General features: G+C 41.8%; 1 protein-coding gene across 6 annotated transcripts in view; it reads right to left on the bottom strand.

Annotated features, from left to right (window-relative positions):
- Positions 1–1,029: 1,029 nt before the first annotated feature.
- LOC138783514 (carboxymethylenebutenolidase homolog) overlaps positions 1,030–18,326 on the bottom strand; it is a 55,727-nt gene continuing 38,430 nt past the window's right edge. The window contains exons 1-7 of one of the 6 annotated variants that reach the window (XM_069958303.1): positions 15,459–15,477; positions 15,006–15,055; positions 13,319–13,540; positions 11,721–11,828; positions 10,552–10,694; positions 8,412–8,503; positions 1,030–1,678 (exon numbers count right to left, since the gene is read on the bottom strand). In XM_069958303.1, the coding sequence (XP_069814404.1) occupies positions 1,496–1,678; positions 8,412–8,503; positions 10,552–10,694; positions 11,721–11,828; positions 13,319–13,533 (741 nt within the window). In that variant the 5' untranslated portion in view covers positions 13,534–13,540; positions 15,006–15,055; positions 15,459–15,477 and the 3' untranslated portion in view covers positions 1,030–1,495. Of the gene's footprint in view, positions 1,679–8,411; positions 8,504–10,551; positions 10,695–11,720; positions 11,829–13,318; positions 13,541–14,305; positions 14,439–15,005; positions 15,278–15,458; positions 15,478–18,326 lie in introns of those variants that run through there. The other 5 variants (XM_069958304.1, XM_069958302.1, XM_069958301.1 and 2 more) reach the window with 5 other exon arrangements.

The raw sequence follows: 18,326 nt of genomic DNA on the forward strand, positions 1-18,326 counted from the left end.
TGGGGAAGGTATGAGGGCCCAAAGTCCACAGATGGGGGTTGTGCTCACAGTCCAACACTGTGCAGGGTGATTGGCATTTGCCAGAGAACATAAGGATTGGTAAATTTGCCACTGGCGCCCTGTGCTTTTCACAGGTGACAGACGTGACAGAATCTGGAGACGCCTGGGAGAGTGATTAGCTGCCTGCAACATCCTTCAGCATGACCAGTTTGGCAGTGAGTCAGTAATGGTGTTGGGTGGCAATTCTTTGGAGGGCCGCACAGCCCTTCATGTGATCGCCAGAGGTAGTCTGACTGCCATTAGGTACCAAGATGAGATCCTTAGACCCCTTGTCAGACCATATGCTGGTGCGGTTGGCCCTGGGTTCCTCCTAACGCAGGACAATGCTAGACCTTATGTGGCTGGAGTGTGTCAGCAGTTCCTGCAAGATGAAGCATTGAAGCTATGAACTGGCCCGCCCGTTCCCCAAACCTGAATTCGATTAAGCACAGCTGGGACATCATGTCTCACTCCATCCACCGTCACGTTGCACCACAGATTGTCCAGGAGTTGGCGGATGCTTTAGTTCAGGTCTGGGAGGAGATCCCTCAGGAGACCATCCGCAACCTCATCAGGAGCATGCCCAGGTGTTGTAGGGAGGTCATACAGGCACATGGAGGCCAAACACAATACTGAGCCTCATTTTGACTTTTTTTAAGAACTTTACATCAAAGTTGGATCAGCCTGTAGTGTATTTTTCCACTTTACTTTTGTGTGTGACTCCAAATCCAGGCCTCCATTGGTTAATACATTTGATTTCCAATGATGATTTATGTGTGATTTTGTTGTCAGCACATTCAACTTTGTACAGAATACAGAACAAAGTATTCAATGAGAATATTTCATTCATTCATATTTAGGATGTGTTATTTGAGTGTTCCCTTTATTTTTTTAGATAGATAGATAGACAGACAGACAGACAGACAGATAGATAGATAGATAGATAGATAGATAGATAGATAGATAGAAAACAACTACTATGACACAATATTTGTCAAGACAAAATTCTTTTATTATAAGCGTTACAGAAGGTTATAAAGCTACAAGAAGCCAGCACAAAGAGGGAAGTCAGATAAGATGCCAGGCTTGTCATAAAAAAAATGTGCTGCGTTGAAATCAATGCAAAATAGCCGTTGTTCACACAGTGTACTGAACAACAGCTGTTGTTATATACGGCCATGGAAATAACTGACCTGTCAATTATTTCTAGACGTTGTTTCCAAACACAGCGTGGCTGTCATGGTTTATTGATTTCCAGGCACACCCATACGGCCAGCATATTTAAATGGGTTTTAAATAATGTTCCAGCGACTGATATGGCGGCAGCTGTTTTACACAGTGTAAACATAGCTCAAAGGTGTATTTTAATCTTATATAAGAAAATCTTTTTAAAGCTCTTAAAACTTCATATTTTCATGTTTGCAGTAATAAAGAACATCTGCGCCATTCCAGTTAATTACTTCATATATTTATTCAGCCAATCAAGCATATCCTTTCTTGCTTCTAGAATGTATGGCTTGTCTTCAGGATTGATTTCCTCATTCTTCCTATGGGCAAAACCATGGTTTTGCTTTGGATATACTTTAACCTTATAGTCGGCCTTGGATTGCTCCTTAAGTTTTTGATCCAAAGATGCAACCTGCAAAAGAATAGAAGGATTGAAATCTAGAACAAGTTTAACTTGCTCAGCTTTACCCATAAACACATTTATCCTTCTCAAATCAATGTACCCTTGTTTTTCATAAAATTTTAACACTGAAGGTTTGGTGCATCTTAAAGTGACTCTGTACCCACAATCTGACCCCCACAAAACCACTTGTACCATCAGATAGCTGCTTTTATTCGAAGATCTGGCCAGGGGTTTGTTTGGCAGGCGATGCAGTTATGTCCTAAAAATAACTTTTAAACTTGCTGATCTAAGTCAAACCGGCGTGGTCTAGAGTGTATGTGCCCTAGGCCTGCACCGCCCCTCCGTCCCTCCTCCCCGCCCACTTCATCATTAGGAATGCCCCTGGGAAGGATTTCTCCTAATCATCATTTGTCTGAACACTGCACATGAGTTGGATCGTTAAAGCACATGTGCAGTGTTCAGACAAGACAAGTGATGGTGGTGCAAGCCTAGGGCACATACACTCTAGGCCATGCCAATTTGACGCAGGGCTGCAAGTTTAAATTTTTTTTTTTTTAGGACAATAACTGCATCACCTGCCGAACGGACCCCAGGACAGATATTTGATTAAAAGCAGCTATCTACATAGTAACATAGTAAACTTGTAAATAAGGTTGAAAGAAGACAAGAGTCCATCAGGTTCAACCTAGGGGAACCCTACTGTGTTAATCCAGGGGAAGGGAAAACCCCCTATGATGGTACAAGCGGTTTGGTGAGGCAGATTGTGGGTACAGAGTCGCTTTAACCTCTTATTTGAAAAATAATGAAAAAGTGCATTTCGCTAACTTTGAAATTTTCTGCTTGCAAGGAAAATGGTTATGCCACATAAATTATATATGAAATAGCATTAGCAACATGTTGACTTTATCTTAGTAGCGTTTATTAAACTTGCCTTCATTTTTTTAGGACAATAGAAAGCTTCAAAGTTTAGCAGCATTTTTCCAAATTTTCACAAGAATTTCAAAATCAGATTTTGCAAGGGACCAGTTCACGTTTGAAGTGGATTTGAGAGGACTGTATGTTATGAAGCCCCACAAAGAACCCCATCTCAGAAACTGCACCCCCCAAACTGTTCAAAATAAATTCCAGAAAGTTTTTTTTAACCCTTTAGGTGAGTTACAGAAATAAAAGCTAAGTGTGTGAGAAAATTGAAAATTTAAATTTTCTTTGCAGAAATTATATTGTGATCCAATATCTTTCATAATAAAAAACCTATTTCCAGAGAAATGCACCATAATTTGTATTGCCCTGTTTCTGCAATTTATAGAAATATAATATGTGTGGCCCTATTGCGCTTTTTGACTCAACCACAAGCCTCAGATGTAAAGGAGCACCTAGGGAATTTTGAAGCCTCCATTACAATTGGCCAATTTTCAAAGTACCACTTCTGGTTGGAAGAGGCTCCCTGGTGCAAAAACCTAACAAACACCCCTAAAGGGACACCATTTAGGAAACTACACCCCTCGAGGAATGTAACAAGGGGTATAGTGAGCACATGGACCCCACTGGTGACAGACACAAATGTGGAATAATGTGCTGTAAAAATGAAAAATGAAACCCTAAATGAAAAAAATTAACCCCTAATCATGTAGAGCAATTTTCCCCGATTATAGGAGTACCCCACATGTGGACACAAACCACAAAGCCGGTGCACGGAAAGCCTCCAAAGGAGGATTTTGGAAGCTGGATTTGGCCAGAATGGAGGACGAAAGCCATGTCGGGTCCCCAGAGCCCCCGTGCTGCCAAAACATTGGAAAACCCCCACAAGTGACATCATTATGGAAACTACACCCCTCAAGGAATGTAACAAGGGGTATAGTGATCACATGGACCCCACAGGTGACAGGCACAATGTGCCGTGAAAATTAAAAATAGAATTTTTTTACACTAAAACTTGGTCTAGTCTTAAAAAATACAGAAAAAAATACACAGGTGGGTTTACAAAATCCCTGTGCTGCCAAAACAGTGGAAACCCGCCACAAGTGACCCTAATATGGAAACTACACCCCCTCAAGGAATCTAACAAGAGGTATAGTGAGCATATGGACCCCACTGGTGACAGACACAAATGTGGAACAATGTGATGTGAAAATGAAAAATTTTATTTTTTACACTAAGACGTTGGTGTAACTTTGAATTTTTCATGTTAACAAGGGGTTAAAAGGAAAAATAAACCACTAATCATGTAGACCAATTTCCCCCGATTACAGGAGTACCCCACATGTGGACACAAAGTGCAAAGCCGGCGCACAGAAAACATCCAAAAGGAAGGAGCTGGATTTGGCCAGAAAGGAGGACGAAGGCTATGTCGGGTTTGCAGAGCCCAAGTGCTGCCAAAACATTGGAAAGCCCCCACAAGTGACCCCCAACAAAACTCAGGAATCTGTGGCTCGTACGTGTCAGGGACTGAGGTCCAGGTGGGGTCACTTGAGGGGGCTTCCTGGGGCCTAGTCCTGGGGCGGCGCCTTGGGGGGCTTATCATCACTAAATGATAATGACGATGAGGAAGAGGAGGAAAGAAGAACGAAGGAGGGATCTTCCTCTTCTCCCTCACTGGTTGTCTCAGTATCTGAGGCAATCCAGGCGTATGCCTCCTCAGCCGAGAACAACCTGTAGACCATTTTTTAGTTTTTTTCTTTAGGGTGCCTTCAGACACACCGGATTTCACGTTGCGGATTCGCAACAAAATCAGCTGCGGTTCCAGTGTCACTGCATCCCTATGAGAATACATACATGCAGCAGGACTGATAAGTCAACCCTCCGCTGGCCGGAGCATACATTACCTCCTTTCCTTTCCGGCTTGCTTCAAGGGTTCTCGGCAGGACATCCCGCTCAGCCAATCAGTGGCAGCCTACTGATTGGCTGCTCGGGATGAGCAGACGCCAGGAGCCCTGAAGCAAGCCGGAGCAGGGAGGAGGTGATGTATGCTCCAGCCAGCCGGGGGATAACTTACAGTACATACACGCAGCAGGATGTCAATCCCGCTGCGTGTATGTATTCTCATAGGGATACTCTGACACAGGATCCACAGCGGATACTGCTGCAAATCCGCAGCGTGAAATCCGCTACGGATCCGGTGTGTGTGAACGCACCCTTAGAGGGGGAGTGTAAGTGTTATGCTACATAAGTGTGTGCTGTTTTTACGTTTCATTTGTGTTTTTGACTTTTTTTTTTACTTAGGGGGCACATAGGGGGGGGGGGCAGAAAAAAAAATTTACTAAAAAAAAGAAGAAAATTTACACTAAAAAAGGAAAAAAAACACAGCAGAGGGGAGAGGCAGGGGACACTTTATCACCACCTATCCAGGAAAGAGGGTGGCAGGACAAAGGGGAGAGGGTGGCAGGAAAAAGGAAAGGGTGGCAGGAGAGGGCAGAGCGTGGCAGGACAGAGGGTGTCAGGAGAGGGGAGAGGGTGGCAGGATGGAGGGTGGCAAGAGAGGGAAGCAGGAGAGAGGAGAGGGTGGCAGGAGTGGGTGGGAGGGAAGAGGGTGGCAGGAAAGAGGAGAGGGTGACAGCAGAGAGTGTGGCAGGACGGACGGTGTCAGGACAAAGGGTGGCAAGAAAGGGAAGCAGGAGAGAGGAGAGGGTGATAGTAGAGAGGGTGGCAGGACAAAGGGTGACAAGAGAGGGAAGCAGGAGAGAGGAGAGGGTGGCAAGAGAGGGTGGCAGGGGAGGGGAGATGGTGACAGGAAAGAGGAGAGGGTGGCAGGAGAGGGTAAGAGGAGAGGGTGGCAAAAGGAGAGGGTGGCAGGAAAGAGGGTGGCAGGACAAAGGGTGGCAAGCAGGAGAGAGGAGAGGGTGGCAAGAGAGGGAAGAGGGTGACAGGAAAGAGGAGAGGGTGGCAGGGAGAGTTTGGCAGGGAGAGGGTGGCAAAGGGAGTTTGGCAGGGAGAGGGTGGCAGAGGGAGTTCAGCAGAGTGAGGGTAGCTGAGAGAGGGTGGCTGAGAGAGGGTGGGAGAGGCTGGCAGGGAAAGGGTGGCAGGTAGAGGGTGGGAGAGGCTGGCAGGGAGAGGTGGGAGAGACTGGCAGGAAGACGGTGGCAGGGAGATGGTGGGAGCAGCTGTCAGGGAGAGGGTGGAAGGAAGAGGGTGGGAGAGGGTGGCAGGGAGAGGGAAGAAGAGGCTGGCAGGTAGACGGTGGCAGAGGCTTGCAGGGTAAGGGTGGCAGGTAGAGGGTGGGAGAGGCTGGCATAGAAAGGGTGGCAGGTAGAGGGTGGGAGAGGCTGGCAGGGAGAGAGTGGGAGAGGCTGGCAGGGAGAGGGTGGGAAAGGCTGGCAGGGAGAGGGTGGGAGAGGGTGGCAGGAAAAGGGTGGCAGGTAGAGGGTGGGAGAGGCTGGCAGGGAGAGGGTGGGAGAGGATGGCAGGGAGAGGCTGGCAGGGAGAGGGTGGCAGGTAGAGGGTGGGAGAGGCTGGCAAGGAAAGGGTGGCAGGGAGAGGATGGGACAGGCTGGCAGGTAGAGGGTGAAAGAGGCTGGCAGGGAAAGGGTGGCAGAAAGAGGGTGGCAGGTAGAGGGTGGAAGAGGCTGGCAGGGAAAGGGTGGCAGAAAGAGGGTGGCAGGTAGAGGGTGGGAGAGGCTGGCAGGTAGAGGGTGGGGGAGGCTGGCAGGGAAAGGGTGGCAGGGAGAGGGTGGGAGAGGCTGGCAGGGAAAGGGTGGCAGGGAGAGGGTGGGAGAAGCTGGCAGGTAGAGGGTGGGAGAGACTGGTAGGTAGAGGGTGGCAGAGGGAGGTTGGTGGCGGCAGCACGGGCGAAAGAGGCAGGGCCAGCAGGGGGACACACATGGGAGCAGGAGTAATAGAGGCAGCGTAATGGAGGAGGCGGGGAAGAAAGGCCGGCATGATGGAGGGGCAGGGGGAACAGAGGTGGCGGCGGTGGCGTGAGGACAGAGGTGGGGGCAGCAGGCGGACCCACAGCAGTAGCGGCGGCAGGTAAAGGACACGCTCCTTATCTGCTCGCCGATTCTGCACTTGATTTTAATTAAATTTGTACAATTAAAGATTCTTTTTTGTCTTGCCAAGCTCACAGCGGCAAGAATACCCTGAATACACCACTGATAGGATGTAAGAAAAATAAGGATTTCTTAGCAAGCATATGCTCATGGAATGTAACCTATTTAATTGTTATTTTCTGTGCTTGTCAGTACAGCGGCTATGCAATTGCAGCCAGTGAGTTTATTTCTGTCCTTGAAATGGCAGAACGTAATTACAAATTGCAACAACGGCTATGCTAATAGCCGCTGTACTGACTGACTGAGAGAATTTTGCAGACGTGTGAATGCCCCCTTAGGCTATGTCCATCGTGCAGAGAGAGGTTGATGAGTACGGCACTACATGTATGTCCAAACTGGACGTGAGGCCCACTGGATGATAGGCAAAAATATCGTGATCAGACTATACGGGTGGTGCTCTATGTTATAAAGATTATGTACGTAAAGTAATGTACGTAGCCATGACGAAGTGCCGGAAGGCAAGAAACAGCTGTCGCTGCAAACGTTAGGGCGTCCTCCCGTATACCTGTCTATGCACATTGTTTGTATGAATTAATAAAGAAACTGAGAAGACTACGAGCGGTGAGTGCCATGTTTCTACAATCTTTTTGTTACCCCCTTAGGCTATGTTCACACAACGTATGTGTTGTAGAAATCACGGCCGTTGTTGCAAATTGCAACAACGGCTGTGATCTATACAGCACACACTTTGTATCTGAAAGCATAGGATCCCCGCTGGAGTGTATATACACATAGTATACACTCTGGCTGGGATCCCTAGCGGCGCCGTAGAAAACTGACATGTCAGTTTTCTGCTACCGGGTCACGGAGCGGCCGGTCTCTTACTAGGTGTAAACATAGTCTTATACTGTTAGGCTGCATTCACACGTTCCGGGAAGTTGTCTGTGCTCATGGACCCGTGCGCACGGACAATTTACAGCCCATTGCTTTCTTTTCGGTTATTTAGACGTTCCTTGATTTCATAGATCCGTGATCCATTCAGTTTAAAAATAGCACATGTCATAACTCGAAGTGGAAGCACGGAACGGATTCTCCATAGAAATTAATGAGATCCGTGTTTTTCACAGATGTACACAGATGTAACATCCGTGTTCATCCGTGAAAAACACGCAAGTGATGTAATCAATGTAATTTAAAATGCTTTAAAACAGATCTGTGAAAAAATTGGACACAGATGCGAAACGGATGCAAAACGGACTGTTTTGCACGGATCACGGAGGTAGCTAACAGACCACAATGCCAGACCCACTTGACATTTTTGATATTACATTTTTTCAGGGAAGCTTAGCATTTTTCAGTGAGTTTGCATTTTTGTTTATGCAACAGAATTTACTTTTGGTGGTTTTTCTTCCATAGACTTTTAGTGGGTGTAAAAACGTCAGAAAAAAATGTCATGTCTATCTGCATATTGGCTTTTTTATGGTGTTTTTTTCCCCAGTTCTTCAATAGAAATTCTGGAATCACATGACTTGTACGATTAAAAATGCCTATAGTAATTTACACCAAAATAAAAAAAAATGCCAAAAACACTGCTATTATTTTTGGAAGCATTTTTGTTATATTTGTTCAGCCCAAAAATTGTATATTAGAGAGCTTTAGGTAAAATTACATGTAAACATAGACACATTACACATAGACACTCTTGTGTAAATTAAACAGGTATAGCAATGTTGCACACAATATTAGTTATAACAACTTACCTGCTCAAGTGGTATAAGTGGATCATTCTCACCAAAAATAAACAATGTTGGATTAAGCAACTTATACTTTTCACATTCTTCACGGACTAGGCCTAATAAAAGTGACAAATATTAAAATGAAATGATTTTGGTTTGACATATAGACTCCACACTATCACTGAGGAGATTAGATGTTTTATGGGCAATCTTTGGTGCATATACTTTTCATGTAAATTACAAAACTTGGATGCCAAAATAAACCTTTGTTTCTGACTAAATTGTCTTGTTTTTTTTTTCTAACTAGGAGGCAGGTTCACAGTCAAAGTCACCTTTAACTACATTTACTAACTGGAATAACTAATCTTTTTTGGCACATGTTTTTGTTGCATATTACACCACATACAAAAAGGTGTACATAATATGCCAGCTTTTTCCACATCAAGGTTAGTGTCAAATGTATTAACCCTTTGAGGACCAGGCCCAAAATGACCCAGTGGACCGCTCTAATTTTGATCATTGCGCTTTCGTTTTTCCCTCCTATCCTTCTAAGAGCTCTAGCACTTTCAGTTTTCTATCAACAGGCCATGTAGATAGACGCCATGTAATGGCGTCTTTCATTTTACCATAACATGTATGATGGAATTCCAAATATATTATTTATGAAGATATAAATAGGTGAAATCGTAAAAAAGAATGCAATATGGTAACTTTCGGGGGGTTCCTGTGTCTACGTAATGCACTATATGGTAAAAGCGACATGATACCATTATTCTATAGGTCAGTCCGAACACAACCATATGCAGGTTACACAGATTCTCTAATGTTATATATATATTTTTTTTAATGAAATCCTTTTTTTTTGGCAATTAGTTAATAATATGATGGCACTATTGTGACGCTTATAACGGTTTTATTTTTTCACCTATGGGGCTGTATGGGACGTCATTTTTTCCGCCATGATCTCTAGTTTTTATTAATATCATATTTGTGAAGATCTGACGTTTTGATCACTTTTTATGAATTTTTTTATATATATAATGTAACATAAAATGGGTAATCCGCGCACTTTTTTCCCTCTTTTCGTCTACGCCATTCTCCGTTCGCAATGACGCTTGTTATACTTTAATAGATCGGACAATTACGCATGCTACGGTATATTATATGTTTATTTATTTATTTTTATATGTTTTATTTATATAATGGGATGGGGGGGTGATTTCAACTTTTATTGGGGGAGGGGTTTTGGGCTAATGTATTGGTGTTTTTAACTTTTTTTTTTTTACACATTTGAAGTCCCTTTGGGGGACTTTTACATTCACTACTTTGATTTCTACACTGATGATTGCTATGCCATAGGCATAGCATTAATCAGTGTTATCGGCGATCTGCTCATCGAGCCTGCCTGTGCAGGCTCAGTGCAGCAGATCACCGATCGGACCGCACGGAGGCAGGTGAGAGACCTCCAGTGGTCCGTTTTAACGATTGGGACCCCCGCAGTCACACTGCGGGGGTCCCGACCAGTAAGTGACAGGGGACTCCCCCTGTCACTTTTACTTGAACGCCGTGGCCGCGCCGCGATCGCGGCGTTTAAGTGGTTGATGACACGCGGCAGCGCGATCGCTGCAGCGTGTCATTACCGGTGAGGTCCCGGCTGCTGATTCATATCTGGTCCCGGAGCGCGCTTCATAGCCGGAGAAACACCCAGGACGTAAAGTTACGTCCAGGGTCGTCTGGAGACAGACTTCCATGATGTAACTCTACGTCCTGGGTCATCTAGGGGTTAAAGGACCAGCACCAAAATAGTAAACAAGGTATATCAACAGAAAAAAACCTCACATGGTAAATCTGGGCCGGCATTGCCTCCCTATTCCTATTTTTAAAATACATATTCGTTAATTGCCTTATATCTCTGAAAGAGGTCACTGTTATTAAGAAATATCCTTAAACTTTCTAATTTTGCTGCTTCTAACAAATTAGCTTCCAGAATTGACTGTTCACCTAATGTCCTATATATTTCCCCCTTAACAGGTGGAAATGTAAGATACTGCTAATTATTTCCTCTGTCCTCTATAACAGTGGTTTCATGTTAATGTCTGATATGGATCGATAGATAGATAGATAGATAGATAGATAGATAGATAGACATTAAATAAAAAATTACCATAGAATGCCACTCCAGCCTTCAATTCAGGGTAATTTAGCATGAGATAATGGGTGGCAATGCCACCCCAGCAAAATCCAATCACTCCAATGCTTTTTGCTTTACACTGCTCCTTCAAATATTTCAGAACAACATCGACCTCTCTGAAAATGAAATACAAAATGTAGAGATAAACATGTTGACAACACAACACAACCCTTTTATTTATTTTGGTTTGCACTATGTAAAGGGTCCGAGAAGGCATCAAAAGGGTTTGTGCAGCTACTTTTTGGATATTTCTGATTGTGGTGATACGAATTATGTGATTTTGGTTTTAGCTGGCTCCTGGTCCCTTGCCACTGCTCAGATCAGACATTATCATACACTGTGCATGGGCTGCTACAGCCAATCACTGGCCTCAGATGTTACATGACATCAACGCACACTTTCACCATATAGTCTATATCCAGCCTGTGACTCTCCAGCTGTTGTATGACTACAAATCCTAAACCCAGATGCAACTGGGCACAGAGATGGTGAATAAGTGGAGATGAGCTGCTCTTAAACATCAAAGCAGTCTAATGCACCACTGACTGGCCATCCTTCACTATATCGCAACGTCATCCAAATGTAGCAAAGTCCACACCACAGGAATCTCATAAAACTGGCAAATAGCAGCTTGAGGCTAATTTGTCATAGGTGATTTGGGATAAAATATTGCTGCTACAGTATATGCCATTCTTGTATACGTTTTAAAAAAAGTTTGAATACAAGCTAAGTTTTATGAGATTCCAGTTCCTTGGACTTTGCTACATAACCCTGGCTTTTTGCCATGCTGGAGACTGCCCCTGGGCACAGAATCCTCATTCAAATATTAACATATATTAACAGCTTTTTATCTCTGTGTTGCAACAGCCACAGAACAACAGGTAAGGGGTTATACTAAGCAATGAACTCCTGCTGCTTCTGAAGTTACAGCTGTTTTTCTTATAGTAAATAAAGTACTAATTTAGATATCACACAGACTATCAAATAGAGCGTAGTTGTTTGGAATGACAGTATGAATTTAATAGAATATTATTAGTCTGTGTTTATATGTGAAATATTTATACTTCCAAATATCCATTATATTTTCACATTTAAAATGATAGATGTGTGTAATTTCAGGGTCTTTATAAATCAACACTTACTTGTATACTTTATTTGGTGGGCGGGTTTCAAGCCACTTAAAAAAATTTGCATCCTCATAGGTTGAGTTCCATGGATCCTGGCCTACAAAAAAGTCTCCCAGGACGGCACTGTAAACATTCAAAAAGAAAGGACATGGAAATAAATGTTAGATTTGCATTATTTCTCTGAGTGAAAAACTACAGTATATATGGAAAAAGATATTAATTGTCTACCTTCTCAAACCACTCCCTGAATCAAAGTTGAAATGTGGGGTCTATGGAAATATTTTCATCTACCAGCTAGAAGAGACAGATCAACTGAGTGATAGCACCCTATAGCTAACTGGTCATGTTCACCACTCTATTTGTTTTAAGGTGCTTTGCTAATGCATATGAGTAGTCTAGGGGTTGCACTACTATTCAATACTGGTCTTAAATTAAATTGAGGTGTTATATGTAGCAATTCCTTAATATTAAGATGAAATTGTAATTGCAGTTACGTTGTTCTTAGGCTGCTTGCCACTATGCATCACACAATGTGCAGATGTTATGATCAAAATGTTTAGCATGGCTCGGTGGTTAGCAATGTTACCTTGCAGTGTTTGAGTTTGTATGTTTGAACTGCGGTCTGCCCCCACTGGAGCAGTGTCACAGAGGAGAAGGGGATTCCTCCTGCTGGGGGCGGGGCGGCCCGCCTCCAGTGCTTCAGCCTGGGCTACTGCTCGGTAATAGACCAGTGCCGTGCACGGGAATCGGGCCGAGGTTCAAAAAAAGACCACCACACCAATTTCCCTGCGCTGGCGCTGTTCTATTTATGTGTAACACTTAAAGCGAATGTACCTGATGGTACATTTAAGCACACACAGGTTTGTAGCAGCAATACTGCGTTTGTACAACATTTACTTCTGTCCTGTAGGATCGGGAATCTGTGCTGCTCTCAGGCAGACTCTATGCACAGATTACCGATACTACTGATCAATCCTATACAATGGCATAGCATTGATCAGTATATGCAACTTAATAATAATTATACAGTGATCAGTGTTGAAATCTAATATATTATAAAAATATGTAAAAAATAAACATATTATATATTGTAGCGTGCGGAATTGTACAATCTACTAAAATATAACAATATTGTTCCCACACAATGAATGGTGTAAACAAAAAGAGGGAAAAAAACACCAGGATTGCTGTTTTTTTTTTTTTTATTAAATGCTAGAAAAAAATGATTAAAAATCAATCATAATTTTTCTTTTACACAAATATACCAATAAAATTATGGCCCAACCAGCCCTGTAGATGGAAAAATACAAGTGTTATGGCTCTTAGGAGGCAAGGAGGAACATTGCTTCAATTTGACCTTGACATCGGTGCATCAATAACCTTTGGCGTAAAGGAGTTAATACTGCAAGACCAGCATAGGTACAATTATAAATACAATATGCTTTAAGGTACCACAGCAACAATTAATTTTAGCCCATTTTAGTATATATTGAATAAAAGTTGTAAAAAAAAAACAGTCAGAGAATTAATTAAAAAGTGCAAGAACATACAAGTCTATGGTTCAATGAAAAAGTTAGACTATTGTAGAAATTTGAAATGGGAATATGACTTACATGTATCCATTTGAAGCAAGAAGATCAGCCATATATCGTGTGTTTGGAAGCTTCCATCCATAAACATCTTGAACCACAATTATGGCTTTATCAGTGCTAGTTTTTGGTTTGGAGACATACGCTTTTATATGTTCAATTTGAATCTCATTTCCAAGACCTTTATAGTCAAACTGATCTCCTAGCTCACAGGGGCAAGGTTTTGCTTCATTAGCCATTGGAAATCTGTGAGGAAGATTGATTCTTTATTATAGATATACTTATAACAATGGCATGCAACTCTATTTAGATATAAATTAAATGGGCACTTCGTCATCAGGTAAATTAATAAACATACTGCAGAAGCATAAAGAAAGAAAGAAAGAAAGAAGGAAAGAAGAGGGAAAAAAGGGGGAAACAGAATAATACAGTTCTTTAATTGTATCACATCAATGTACCTACACATGGAAGGTTAAGTTACGTATGTAGGTACATTGATGTGATACAATTAAGGAACTGTATGATTCTGTTTCCCCCTTTTTTCCCCTCTTCCTTCTTTCTTTCTTTCTTTCTTTCTTTCTTCGGTATTGTCTTATTGCTTTTGATGACTTTGAACCACATGAAATAGTGTAAATCTCATTGTGGCAATTAATTTCTGAGACAATTTTGGTCTTTTTGATATTTTACATGTTCACCTTCTCATTGGAAAAACTTTATGATTTAATGTGGCAGCTTTTGAGATGGTGGCCATGTCCCGGACATACTGTAGCACCTTGACTTTTATTTGCTGAGGTATTCAGATATGTCATTTTCCCTTTTGTTTCTAAAATAAAATGGTGTCAAATTGAAACCAAAAGACCACTTCCTCAAAAAGACAAATACCTATGTAGACTAGATTTTCTAATTTTACATTCCCCAATACTCAGGATCCATTAGCTTTTTCTTTGAAAGCATCAAGAGGTTTTATTGTCTGTGTATATAGAGACTTGAATAGAGCTGTGTTGCAGTTACCTACATAGTGGGTGGTTGGGAGCTGAGCCATGCTGAAAAACTGACAAAGGGACAACTGTCCCTTTGCATTAGGAATGTGGTTTCCTAGAGGTTGCACTGCCTTGAATCAAAATGTACTGGAATATTCTGTTGATATATCATAAAGACATAAATAATGGGAATACAATAAGATACAAAAAAAACTTAACAATATGTTTGCCAACATGGCATTTGAGTTGGCCACAGATTTTAACTGGCTTACACAAAGGTCACCGATTTCTTTTGGTTAATACAATCAACAAAGTTAGATATTGTTACATATCATGCAGCAGTCAGTTAAAGCGAGAGAGAGAACAAAAACACCCTTGTTTAAAACATGTGATTAACCACTCACCAGCTGATCTTACCAAGAACTAGAATTTGTCACAGACTGCTTGTCCCCAAAAAATCCAAAACAACATGGGTCCAATTAATGACCAATAATTAATGTCAAAATTTGAAATTTCACACAGTATTTATATAATTTCTATTGTCAACCTTAGAATTATACAATACATTTACATAAGAAATGATCAAATGTATTAGTTATGTTTTATAGAATGCAAAGCAGGTTATTGCTTGACACTTTTCTTAAAGTGTTATATTTTAAATGCTAAATATAAGAGTTTACTATTTAAAGAAAGCAAAGAAATATATGAATGATAGAAATTAAAAATCTTACCTTCTCAGATGGCTCTTTAGGCTCCTCTTCTCAGGAAATCTGGATTTTTACTAGGTGGAAAGATAACCTTCAGGTGCTATTTAAATATAAACTGCTCACATGAGGATGATTATGCTAATATTGAACTATTCTTTAGTAAAACAAAAATGAATATATAGTAACCGTGCACACAGCATTGTAACAAGCATGTCAGAATGACTTGGCAGTTTCCCAACAGGTTCTACTACTTTTATTTACATTTCAACATTCCATTTTTTTTAATCTCCTGAGGAGTTCACTTATACACACTAAAATTCTTATAACTTAAGAAGTCTAAATATTTATTATTAAAATTAATAATATATTAATATTAATTAATATTAATATTTACTTATGTATTTACTAATACCCCCAAAATAAGCCTAGCTACTTTTTTCAATGTAGGAAAAGAGATGTTCATTAAGTATTATTTACCTTTCAGAATGAGATTTCCCCTGTCCACTGGACATTGTCTTCTTCTCTACTCTGGATTTGAGCACTGAAATTGTTCTGAGTAAATGGCAATGCAGATTTGGGCTATGTTCACACTATGATTATGTGTTTATCATGGCCGTTGTTGCCGATTTGCAACAACCGCTGTGACTAATCTGAAACTTACATAGTGCTGACGTCTATGGAATCACGGACAGAGTGTATACGCATTGTATACACTCCATCCGGGATCGCTAGCAGTGCCACAAAAAACTGACATGTCAGTTTTTCTACGGCCACTATTCATTGAACATGCTCCATTGTGTGCAACGGGGAATTCAGATACGGGCGCACACTGTCGCACCTGCATCCGAATTTATTAGTAGTGAAGATCATCCAGCCGGCACTGCAGTACCGGCCGGGATGATCATCAGTAACATTGGCCATTCTGTGATCCGGCCAGGTCACAGAATGGCCAGTGTTTTACTAAATGTGAACATGGCCTTAAACCGAGAGCTCAATCAAAAACCGAGATTTTGATGCTAGAGGTCAAAATACAAAGGTCAATTAACTGCCCAAAGAGGTATCATCCCATGCAATAGGGCCAGCAATCACTTACTTCTGACAAGGAGAAATAATCTGCCATTAGCTGCACATATTCCCATGTAATAGAGGGTGTGTGGACAACAGCTGATTAAACCTAGGACCATGCAAACAATCTAGATAGAATGTTTCTGGAGCCCTGGACACACTTATTTAGCCATGTAATAGGCTCTGTAAATGGGAGCCAATCTAGGAGCTTGGCACTTGTTTACAGTGTTATTCAAGCCATCTAATCCTTAGGTGGGACATAGCCCCAAACCCCCAATTGCTGGTAAAATGGCAATATCAGAGGCAAAGAGAGGAATAATAGGAGCAGGGAGGGACTAGTTTGATGCTGCCATCACATGTGGTAGTTTGTTTTTTTTTAAAAACTGCTACTGTTGTGAATTCAAAAGGAATGGGAAATATAAAGGAGGGACACAGTTTACTGTGCAAGATCAAGAATGTAAAATTTTAATAGTTCATCCGATTCTGCATGTCACAATACCAAATATGTTTTTTATTTAAAAAAAATAGGAAAAGGGTGATTTAAACTTATTAGATATGTTCACACATCGTATAATATGTCCGTTGCATAGCAATGGACGGTGTTATACTGCTAGCCGCTGGGCAGCATTCAGCACGTTCCTGCAGCCGATACTGCTGTATGGGTTGCAGGAACATTAATTTTTTTAAATGGAATTGCCGACACCGCTGGGAGTGCCCAGAAATTAATTAACCATTCACTACAATGTAAAGTAGAACTGCTAGCCATACTTAAAGGGACACTGTCACCCACTTTTTGCATTATAACTTTTCAACACAGGTGTAAAGAGTAAATTTTGATGTTTTTATACCCTATTTTATATCATACATCATGGTGCTTGTTCCAGTAAAAAATGATATTTTCTCATCTGCGGATTGTGCTACCTGGACGGGACTTTGCGGGCACAGCACCACCTAGCCCCGCCACATCACCACCGGAGCCCCGCCCTGTCATTGCAGCATAGGCTCCACCCCTTAGCCGACATTGGATGGGCCAGCATAAAGGTCTAGGCCCCACCCCCACTAGGTCGGCCCACACCAATGGCCACCAATGGCCACCGCAAGGCCTATGCGCCGATAACGTATAGGGGCGTTGTGAGTGAGGCACAGCGGCACTGCGGCCGCAAAGCCCCGCACTGGTAGCACAATCCACAGATGATAACAGATCACTTTTAACTTGAACAAGCACCATGACGTATGATATAAAATAAGGTACGAAAACTGCAAAATTTACCCTTTACACCTGTGTAGAGAAGTCATAATGCAAAAAGGGGGTGACAGTGTCACTTTAACATTGTGTTAACAGCTATTGTTTTCAGACGCTGTCTGATGTTAACAGCATCCAGGAATAATAGGCATGGTCATTATTTTCCATACTTTCTACTAGCAGTGGCTCTTGGCTGCCGGAGGCACAATGTATAGCGCAAGCTCGAGTGCCGAGCTTGTTCTATATGCTCGTCTTCTATCATCAACCAGTTAAAGTTTTAGTTATTTTAAATATATTCTGTGTCTAAGGATATATTGTGTGTAAAGCGAATTGTGCCAAAAACTGCCCTTATAGGCAGCTAGACGTTGTGATGTGTCATTAACAGTTCTTGAGCACTAGCTACAGCTCAGCAGAGCCATTCGGCAACTGAAAGCTTAAGGACCTTTGCATGAGAAAGAGGATGAGGTAATAAAGAGTCTGTAAGGAAACTTTGCTAAAGAGAGAGTGGGTCACAGAGACAAGTTGGAGGTGCTGAAAAGGAGTCGTTATATCGTTTGAATTTAAACGATAATCGTTCTGTGTAATTGCAGGCAACGATCGAAAAATCGTTTGTATGTTGTTGATCATTGATTTCGATCTGAACCTAAAATTATCGTTAATCGTTCTCTAATCGTTTGCTAATCGTTCGCTGTAATTCCACATTCGTTCGCTCAAGATCGTAATAACAATCATATCTAACCACTATCGTTCTGTGTAATATAGTGAACGATTTCAGGTTAACGATCAACAATCTCGTTTGCGATCGTTTATCGTTAGTCGTTAATCATTAAAAATCACTCTGTGTAATAGGACCCTAAAATAAGAAGACCACAGACAGTAGTCTATGAGAGAGAGCTGGAACCACAAGCAGGAATCAGGGAGCTTGGAGTCTTATCAGTCTAATGTCTACATTCTAAGCATACATTCAATGACAACATTCTAAGCCAACATTCTATGTCAACATTCTAAGCCTACATTCTATGTCAACATTCTAAGCC

The sequence above is a fragment of the Dendropsophus ebraccatus genome, chromosome 2 (assembly GCF_027789765.1).
Source record: "Dendropsophus ebraccatus isolate aDenEbr1 chromosome 2, aDenEbr1.pat, whole genome shotgun sequence".
NCBI classification, from domain to species: domain Eukaryota; kingdom Metazoa; phylum Chordata; class Amphibia; order Anura; family Hylidae; genus Dendropsophus; species Dendropsophus ebraccatus.